The sequence below is a fragment of the Stegostoma tigrinum genome, chromosome 33 (genome assembly GCF_030684315.1).
Source record: "Stegostoma tigrinum isolate sSteTig4 chromosome 33, sSteTig4.hap1, whole genome shotgun sequence".
NCBI lineage: Eukaryota > Metazoa > Chordata > Chondrichthyes > Orectolobiformes > Stegostomatidae > Stegostoma > Stegostoma tigrinum.
The window spans coordinates 4,818,909-4,829,588 of NC_081386.1; the positions used below are offsets into that span (position 1 = coordinate 4,818,909).

At 44.0% G+C, this 10,680-nt stretch overlaps 1 protein-coding gene across 1 annotated transcript in view; it reads left to right on the forward strand.

Moving 5' to 3' along the window:
* cfap161 (cilia and flagella associated protein 161) overlaps positions 1 to 10,406 on the forward strand; it is a 68,106-nt gene extending 57,700 nt beyond the window's left edge. The window contains exon 7 of the mRNA XM_048562963.2: positions 9,131 to 10,406. Coding sequence (XP_048418920.1) covers positions 9,131 to 9,350 — 220 coding nt within the window. The 3' untranslated portion in view covers positions 9,351 to 10,406. The remainder of the gene's footprint in view (positions 1 to 9,130) is intronic.
* The last annotated feature ends 274 nt before the right edge of the window (positions 10,407 to 10,680 follow it).

The following is a 10,680-nucleotide window of genomic DNA, read 5'->3' on the forward strand; positions in this document are numbered from 1 at the left end:
CTGGATAGAGTGGATGTGTAGAAAGTCTTTCCAGTTATAAGAGAGACTAGGACCCAAGGGCACAGCCTCGGAGTGAAGGGACAAGCCTTTAGAACTGAGATGAGGAATTTCTTCAGCCAGAAGGTGGTGAATCTGTGGAACACGTTATTGCAGAAGGCTGAGGCGGCCAAGTCTTTGGGTGGTGTATTTAAGACAGACATAGATAGGTTCTTGATTCGTCAGGGGATCAAGTTTTATGGGGAAAAGTCAGGAGAATGGGTTTGAGATACATATCAGCTATGATCGAGCAATTTGAAGGGCTGAATGGCCTAATTCTGCTCCTACATCCTTATGCTGTTATTAATTACCAAAGATCCCAGAATGACACTAGAAATCTAGAAATGTCATCAGTGTCAGAGTAAGTTCTTCTTACCAATCCACAGCACCTCCCAAAACCTGCATTGACATCATGGGCATTCATAGTCTCATTTGTCTTCTTGTCAAATTCTGCACATTCTAACTAGCTGCCGACAAGTGGAGCATGGAACAGGAAACAAGCAGACCCTTGACTTCCTGACGGAACAGCATCAGCCCAAAACACTTAACGGCATTCCAAAATTTCTGTTGAACTCTGGTCATCACCTCTTTCGGGAAAGTGTTCCACATTCCTGCTATCCTTTATGTGAAGCATTTCAAAACGCCATCCTTGCATAACTTAGTTCTTCATTTCTAGATTATACCCCTTTGTTCTTGACTCGACTTAGTTAGTTTAGCTCTAATAATGCTATCAACTCCTTTGATCGTTCTAATCATTTCAACCAGATCATCATCATCTAATTCTTTACAATCAGATAAATTGTAGCCTAGTTGTGGAACCTGTTGTTCTAATATAATTGTTTTACCCCAGCATTTTCCAGAAGCATTTGTGTTGCATGCCCTCCAAGATCACTATGTCCTGGTTAGGCAAAGAACATAGTACTTCACATGGAATCAAACAAGATGTTTCTATAACTGTAACTTCACTTACACATTTATATCCCAGTATCTTTAAACTAACGGCTAGAATTCCGTTAGCCTTTTAAGTGTTTTTTTTGTACCTCTGCCCATGAACCTTTAATGATTTCTTCTTAGTGATCATAAAGCTTCATTACTCATGCAGAGTTCCCAGCTGTCATTTCAAAAAATTCTGAACTGTCAGGATCATAGGAGGATAATCTCATGTTTCTAAACATTGAGCTCCACCTGTTATTGTTTTTCTCACTCATTTAATGTTCGATTTTCCTTTACAACTTTCTGTGCCCAACCGCACGATTAACTGTGGCAGCTAAATTTGTTTTATCAGCAAACTTGTCAATACAGATCTCCAACTGTTTCATTGTGGTGAAAATCTGAAGCACCAATATAGATCTCTGGGCATACCACAAGTCACATCCTGCCAACTGGTGTACTTATTATCGCCACTTACACAGTAATAGAATAATACATTACGGAAACAAACCCTTCTGTCCAATTTGTCCATTCTGACCAGGTTTCCTGAACTAAACTAGTGACTACAAATTATACAGTGAATGGTAGAATCCTTAGGAATCTTGATATGCAGATTCAAGCCCACAGATCACTGAAGGTGGCTGCGCAGGTAGATAAGGTAGTGCAAAAGGCCTATGGCATGCTTGCATTTTTTGGAAGGGCATTGAGTACAAGGATAGACAAGTTATGCTGCAGCTTTACAGAACTTCAGTTAGGCCACTCTTGGAATATTGTGTACAATTCTGGTCACACTGCTAGAAGGATGTTGACAGGCTGACGAGGGGAGAGGCCATTCTAGACTTGGTGCTCGGAAACGAGCCGGGGCAGGTATCAGATCTTGTTGTGGGAGAGCATTTTGGTGATAGTGACCATAACTGCCTCACATTCTACATAGCTATGGAGAAGGAGACGATTAGACAAAATGGGAGGATATTTAATTGGGGAAGAGGAAACTATGATGCGATTAGACATGAGTTAGGAAACATGGACTGGGAGCAATTGTTCCACGGTAAAGGCACTATAGACATGCGGAGACTGTTTAAGGAACAGTTGTTGCGAGTGATGAATAAATATGTCCCTCTGAGACAGGCAAGAAGGGTTAAGATAAAGGAACCTTGGATGACAAGAGCGGTGGAGCTTGTCATCAAAAGGAAGAAGGTAGCTTACATAAGGTGGAGGATGCTAGGGTCAAGCTCAGCTCTAGAGGATTACAGGCAGGCGAGGAAGGAGCTCAAAAATGATCTGAGGAGAGCCAGGAGGGGGCACAAGAAAGGCTTGGCAGAACGGATTAGGGAGAACACAAAGGCATTTTACACTTATGTGAGGAATAAGAGAATGGTCAAAGAAAGAGTAGGGTCGATCAGGGATAGCATAGGGAACTGGTGTGTGGAGTCTGAGGAGGTAGGGGAATCCCTAAATGAGTTTTTTGCTTCTGTCTTTATGAAAGAAACGAACTTTGTAGTGAATGAAACCTTTGAAGAGCAGGTGTGCATGCTGGAATGGATAGAGATAGAGGAAGGCGATGTGCTGAAAATTTTGTCAAACATTGAGATTGACAAGTCGCCAGGCCCGGACCAGATTTGTCCTCGGCTGCTTTGGGAAACGAGAAATGCAATTGCTTCACCACTTGCGAAGATCTTTGCATCCTCGCTCTTCACTGGAGTTGTACCTGAGGACTGGAGAGAGGCAAATGTAATTCATCTCTTCAAGAAAGGAAATAGGGAAATCCCCGGCAATTACAGACTAGTAAGTCTCACGTCTGTCATCTGCAAGGTGTTAGAAAGGATTCTGAGGGATAGGATTTATGACCATCTGGAAGAGCATGGCTTGATTAAATGCAGTCAACACGGCTTTGTGAGGGGCAGGTCCTGCCTCACAAACCTTATCGAGTTCTTTGTGGAAGTGACTAGAAAAGTTCATGAGGGTCGAGCTGTGGATATGGTGTATATGGACTTCAGCAAGGCATTTGATAAAGTTCCCCATGGTAGGCTCGTTCAGAACGTCATGAGGAATGGGATACTGGGGAACTTAGCTGTCTGGATACAGAATTGGCTGGCCAACAGAAGACAGCGAGTGGTAGCAGAAGGAAAATATTCTGCCTGGAAGTCAGTGGTGAGTGGTGTTCCATAGGGCTCTGTCCTTGGGCCTCTACTGTTTGTAATTTTTATTAATGACTTGGATGAGGGGATTGAAGGATGGGTCAGCAAGTTTGCAGACGACACAAAGGTTGGAGGTGTCGTTGACAGTATAGAGGGCTGTTGTAGGCTGCAGCGGGACATTGACAGGATGCAGAAATGGGCTGAGAGGTGGCAGATGGAGTTCAACCTGGATAAATGCGAGGTGACGCATTTTGAAAGTTCGAATTTGAAAGCTGAGTACAGGATTAAGGATAGGATTCTTGGCAGTGTGGAGGAACAGAGGGATCTTGGTGTGCAGATACATAGATCCCTTAAAATGGCCACCAAGTGGACAGTGTTGTTAAGAAAGCATATGGTGTTCTGGCTTTCATTAGCAGGAGGATTGAGTTTAAGAGTTGTGAGATCTTGTTGCAGCTCTTTAAAACTTTGGTTAGACTGCACTTGGAATACTGCGTCCAGTTCTGGTCGCCCTATTATAGGAAAGATGTGGATGCTTTGGAGAGGGTTCAGAGGAGGTTTACCAGGATGCTGCCTGGACTGGAGGGCTTATCTTATGAAGAGAGGTTGACTGAGCTCGGACTTTTTTCATTGGAGAAAAGGAGGAGGAGAGGGGACCTAATTGAGGTATACAAGATAATGAGAGGCATAGATAGAGTTGATAGCCAGAGACTATTTCCCAGGGCAGAAATGGCTAACACAAGGGATCATAGTTTCAAGCTGGTTGGAGAAAAGTATCGAGGGGATGTCAGAGGCGGGTTCTTTACACAGAGAGTTGTGAGAGCATGGAATGCGTTGCCAGCAGCAGTTGTGGAAGCAAGGTCATTGGGGACATTTAAGAGACTGCTGGACATGCATATGGTCACAGAAATTTGAGGGTGCAGACATGAGGATCAATGGTCGGCACAACATCGTGGGCTGAAGGGCCTGTTCTGTGCTGTACTGTTCTATGTTCTATGTTCTATGATGTGGATTCTTTGGAGAGGGTACAGAAAAGGTTTACAAGGATGTGGCCTGGTATGGAGGATTATAGCTAAAAAGAAAGGTTGGACAGACTGGGTTTGTTTCCACTAGAATGCAGGAATTGAGGGGTGGCCTGATAGAAGTTTATAAGATTATGAATGGGGGGATAGAGTGGAAAGTGTGAGCTTTATCCCAGGGTGGAGGGGTCAATTAATAGGGTACATAGGTACAAGGTGCGAGGTGGGGTCGGGGGTTGGAGTTTAAAAGAGATGTGTGACACAAATTTTTCATACAAAGGGTGATGAGTACCTGGAATGCGTTGCCACAGGAGGTGGTGGAAGCAGACACAATAGCAGCTTTCAAGAAGCACCTGGATGAATGTAAAAGTAGGAAGGAAATAGAGGGATATGGACCCTGTAAGTGAAGACAGTTTTAGTTTGGAAGGGCAGAATGTGTCATCGCAGGCATGGAGGGCCGAAGGGCCTGTTCCTGTGCTGTATTGTTCTTTATTCTTTTGTTAATTTGTCTGCGTTTGACAGGGTGTATAGACAGGGTGGATAGCAAGAAGCTTTTTCCCCCAGAGTGGGGGACTCAATTACTAGGTGTCATGAGTTCAAAGTGAGAGGAGGAAAGTTTAAGAGAGATATGCGTGGAAAGTTCTTTACACAGAGGGTAGTGGGTGCCTGGAACACATTGCCAACGGAGGTGGTAGACACAGACACGTTAGCGTATTTTAAGGTATATTTGGACAGATACATGGATGGGCCGGGAGCAAATGGACACAGGCCCTTAAAAAATAGATGACAGGTTAGACAGAGGATCGCGATCGGCGCAGGCTTGGAGGGCTGAAGGGCTTGTTCTTGTGCTGTAATTTTCTTTGTTCTTTGTTCCTTGGTTTTTTGGCCTATATTTCCCCCAAACCTTCCCTACCTGTACAAATGTCTTTTAAAAGTTTTAACTGTACTTGTGCCTTGCAGTTCATTCCGCACATGAACCACCTCTGTGTGAAAATGTGAAAAGCATGCCAAATGCCTGTTTTACTACCCTATCTACTTTTGACACAACTTTCAATGAACTATGTACTTGAACCCCTGGATTTCTCTGTTCAACAACATTCCCCACAGCTGGGCCATTAACTGTATAAGTCATGCCCTTGGTTTTCTTACCAAAATGCAACACTGAACATTTATCCAAATTAATCTCCATCAGCCACTCCTTGGCTCATTGGCCCAATTGATCAAGATCCCTTTGTAATCTTAGATAACCTTTTTAACTGCCCATTATAACACGAATTTTGGTGTCATTTTTTTCCCCCTTTATTCATTGATAACATCACTGGTTAGGCAGCATTTGTTGCCCATCCCTAATTTCCCAGAAGGCAGTTAAGAGTCAACTACATTGCTGTGGGTCTGGAGTCACATGTAGGCCAGACCAGGTAATGATGGCAGTTTCCTTCCCTAAAGGATGTTAGTGAACCAATGGATTCTTACAACAATCAACAATGGATTCTTACAACAATCAACAATGGATTCATGGTCATTGTTAGATTCTTAATTCCAGATATTTATTGAATTCACATCCCACCATCTGCCATGGTGAGATTCAAACCTGGGTCCCCAGGACAGTTTCTGGGTCTCTGAATTGACAGCTCAGTGATAATACCACTAGGCCTTCACCTCCCAATGAGAAATCTGCAAATTTACTTAGCATGCTTCCTAAATTCTTATCTAAATCAGCTGTACAAATGATGAACAACAGTGGATCCATCACCAATCCCTGTGGAATATCACCAAACACAGGCCTCCAGCCTGAAATAACAACTGTTCACCATCACCCTCTCTCTTACTGTCAAACCAATTTTGCATCCAGTTGGCAAGATCTCCCTGAATCTCTTGTGATCTAACTTTACTAAGCAGACTATTATGCAGAACTTTGTCAAAGACTTTGCTAAAATCTATGTAGACAATGTCTACTATTCTGCCCTCATCTATCCTCTTGGCCACATCCTCAAAAAACTCAATGAAGTTTGTGAGACAGCGATTTCCTGTGCACAAAACCATTCTTAATCATTTCTTGCCTCTCCAATTGCATGGAAACCCTCTCCAATTCCCTACATGTCAATAAGTCACCTCCAATTCCATGTGCTTTTTTTTTGCCAGCTGTCTCTTTTGTGGAACATAGTTGAGTGACTCCGAAATAATATCTATTGACACATCTTTCTTTACCATGTAATTTTCTACACCAAAAACATCATCCAGATTTGTGAGACTAGGTTTTTGTCAATAAATGCTGAGCTGCTGATGAATGTTCAACTGCTCAGACATTCTGTCAGCGATATTATTCTTATTATGTAGATATGAGGGTACAATGAGAAGTCATAGATACAGGCAGGTCTAAAATGCACCTACTGGGTAGAATTTCAGACAACAAAGTCTAGAGCTGGATGAACACAGCAGGCCAAGCAGGATCAGAGGAGTAGGAAAGCTGACGTTTTTGGTCTAAACCCTTCTTCAGAAATGGGGGAGGGGAAGGGGATTCTGAAATAAACGACCAGTCCCCCTCCACTGACACGTTATCTGCTTAGCTGAACTCGTCCTCACCCTTAACAACTTCTCCTTCAATTCCTCCCACTTCCTACAGACAAAGGGGATGGCCCTGGGTACCTGCATGGGCCCAAGCTATGCCTGCATCTTTGTAGGATACATGGAGCAACCCTCTTCCAAAGTTACACTGGCCCTATCCTCCACTGCTTCCTCCGTTACATCGATGACTGTATCGGGGCTGCCTTGTGCTCTCACAAGGAGCTTGAACAATTCATACACTTCACCAGCACCTTCCACCCCAACTTTTAAGTTCACCTGGACCATCTCCAATACCTCTCTCTCCTTCCTGGACCTCTCTATTTCCATCTCTGGCAACCGCCTGGAAACCTATATCTATTTCAAGCCTACCGACTCCCACAGCTACCTAGAGTACACCTCCTCTCACCCACCTTCCTGCAAAAAGGCCATCTCCTACTCCCAATTCCTTCGCCACCGCCACATCTGTTCCCAAGATAAGACATTCCACTCCCGGACATCTCAGATGTCCTCGTTTTTCAAGAACCGCAACTTCCCCTCCACAATGGTAGAAAATGCCCTCGACTGTGTCTCTCGCATTTCCTGCAACTCATCCATCACACCCCCTCCCTGCAAGAATAACCAAAACAGAATCCCCCTTATCCTCACATACCACCCTACCTACCTCTGGATCCAACGCATCATCGTCTGATACTTCTGCCGTCTGCAATCCGACCCCACTACCAAAGACATTTTTCCCTCCCCACCCTTATCTGCTTTCCGGAGGGACCACTCTCTCCATGACTCCCTTGTCCGCGCCACAGTCCCCACCAGCCCTACCATCCCTGGCACTTTCTCCTGCGACTGCAGGAAGTGCTACACCTGCCCCCACACCTCCTTCCTCACCCCCCAGACCCTAAGAAGACCTTCCACATCAAACAGACGTTCACTTTCACATCTGTTAATGTGGTATACAGTATCTGATGTTCCAGATGTGGCCTCCTCTACATTGGGGAAACCAAGTGGAGGCTTGGGGACCACTTTGCAGAACACCTACGCTTGGTTCGCGCCAAACAACGGCACCTCCCAGTCGCAAACTATTTCAAATTCCCCTCCCACTCTTTGGATAACATGCCCATCCTGCAGTGCCACAACAATGCTACCCAAAGGTTACAGGAACAGTATCTCATATTTTGCTTGGGAACCCTGCAGCCCAATGGTATCAATGTGGACTTCACAAGCTTCAAAATCTCCCCTCCCCTGGCTGCATCAAAACCAGCCCAGCTCATACCCGCCTCCCTAACCTGTCTTCCCACCTATCCCCTCCTCCCACCTCAAGCCCCACCCCCATCTCCTACCTTCTAGCCTTATTCTGCATCCTTGAGCTGTCCGTCCTCCCTGGCCTGACCTAGCCCCTCCCTAACTCCCCACCTACACTCAACTTTACTGGCTCCAACACCCCCTCCTTGACCTGTCTGTCTCCTCTCCACCTATCTTGTCCTCTATCCATCTTCTGTCTGCCTCTCCCTTTCTCCCTATTTATTTCAGAATCCCCTTACACTTCCCCACTTCTGAAGAAGGGTCCAGAACCAGAACATCAGCTTTCCTGCTCCGCTGATGCTGCTTGGCCTGCTGTGTTCTTCCAGCTCTACACCGTGTTATCTCAGATTCTCCAGAATTGGCAGTTCCTACTAACTGGGTAGAATTTCATCTGGGTTATGGAAATGATGTGAAGTAGGCATTGTTGTTGACTGTAGAATTAGGAGGATAGGTCTGCTGTCTCCATAACCTTGTCCAATACACACGGGTGGGAGTGTCAAAGAAAGACTTCCAAACCAGATGCCAATTGAGTAGTCAATTAAATTCCTCTTCCCACCAACAATAGCATTGTACCACATGGCCCTTGACCATTTTTGTGGTCCAGCCAGGTAAAACCTTGCCACTTCTTTGTGGGCATCCCCACCTGCAGAAACATCTCCCCGGTCCTTGCTAATGAATCACCTCCACCTCACCAGGGCCTTTCAGCCTAACCCCAACAAGCTCAATTCCACTCGCCATGCTGCCTCTGGCTGGTTGCAGTCCCAGCAGTGACCTGTACTGGTTTTCTGCTTGTTATTGGGGCCATTCCAGTCTACATTAAATTCAGTTCACTGACTGAAATTTCAGACTTGTGGTCGTGAACTTTTTTTTAGCATCACATTCAAAAGTTGAAAGTGCCATGCATACAATTTACAGGCAGGCTTTCCTTTTCCACATGGGGCATGTAAAAATCTGGAACGCTAAATCTGTCGCGGACTGCTTGTGATTCGTACTCACTTCAATGAATAGAGAAACCAAACAAGTCCAATTTTGTGGTTAAGGCTTCATTCCTGTTAATGTTTTGCTGAAGAAGAAAATCATTATCTTTCAGTGGACATGACAAAAGGCTGAATGGTCAAACCTAAATTGCTTGGAAATATTTTGTTACAGGACCACATTTGGAAGAGAATATGAAATCACTACCAACACCTTCTATGATAGCCATCGAGCGGAAGAGGACTTGAACCACTGGGTTATTGTCACTGGAGATCCTGGTGTCCCACATGGCACCTTGTTTCATGCACTTCCTCCCCTTTGTGAGGATGAGAAGCCAACGAAGAAGCATAGGCAGCCTTCACCTAGCTGCTCAACCCAACCGCCCACTTGTTAATTGACAGAGCTAGAGCTGTGGTTTCTTCTAGTCTACTGAGTAGCAAAGTCTCACTTCCTCCTCCACATTCCCCCAGTCTACAATTCTGCCAACAGCATTGGCAATTATGAGCGTCAGTAGAAGCCAGGAGGATCATCATCAATTAGGACACATTCTTAAAAGCTTTACGTTTCTTCAATTTCCTGCAAAATATTATAGTGTTCATTGCTAAACTTCGCTAATCTGATTGAAGTGCAACAAAAAATCGGAATGATAAGCAAAGATTAAATACTGACAAATGTAGGCGTACATGATTACACTTATTTTAATAAATCAACTAGTCTTTCAAGAGAAGTTTTTTGCATTCTTCAACTTATGAACAATTGTACAGACATTAAAGGAAAACAGGGCTATGTTTGGATCTTGACTTTGTCAACAGTAGGCTTTCAATGAAGTCTTTTTTATTATTATTTTTAGTTCATGCACACAGACATACGAAATAGGAGCAAAAATAGGCCATTCAGCCCCTTGAGCCTGTTCTATCCTTCAAAAATATTGTGGCCGATTTGTTTGTGTTTTGAATTCCATGTTCTCATCTACTCTCTATAACGCTCAATTCACAGGCCCAACACGAATCTATCCACCTGTTTTAAATGCAGTGACCCCACCTCCACAGCCTTCTGAGGCAGAGTGTCCCAAAGTGACACAATCCTCTGAGAGAAGATGTTTCTCCTCATCTCTGTCCTGAAAGTCTGAGCACTAATTATAAAACTGTGACCTCTAGTTCTGGACTGACACACAAGAGGAAAGATCCATTCAAGACTATTCGGAATCTTGCACACTTCAATCAAACCACCTGCCTCTCTGCTAAACTTCAGTAGTAGTGAGCCCAACTTGTTCAACCTACCCACAGAAGACAGCCTGTATATTCTTGGTACCATTCCAGTTATCCTCCTCTAAATCGCCTTCAATGCATTTACATCTGTAAACAAGAAGACTAAAACTACACACAGTATTTAAGATGTAGTCGCACCATTCTGTATAACTGAAGTGTAACATCCTTACTTTTATGTTCAATTCCTCTCTTAATAAAATATGGAATTCCATTAACCTTCTTGATTATCGGCTGTACTTGGATACTAACCTTTTGTGAATCATGTACAGAACACCTAAATCCTTCTAGATCTCAGAATTCTGCACGTATTCTCAGTTTAAGTAATAATTTACTTTTTTTAAAAATCACAAACAAAAACAAAGGGCTGGAGAAAGCAGATCTGGCTGCATCTGTGGAGAGAAAAACAGAGCTAATGTTTTAACTCCATTGACCCTTTGACAGAACGTCCTGACAAAG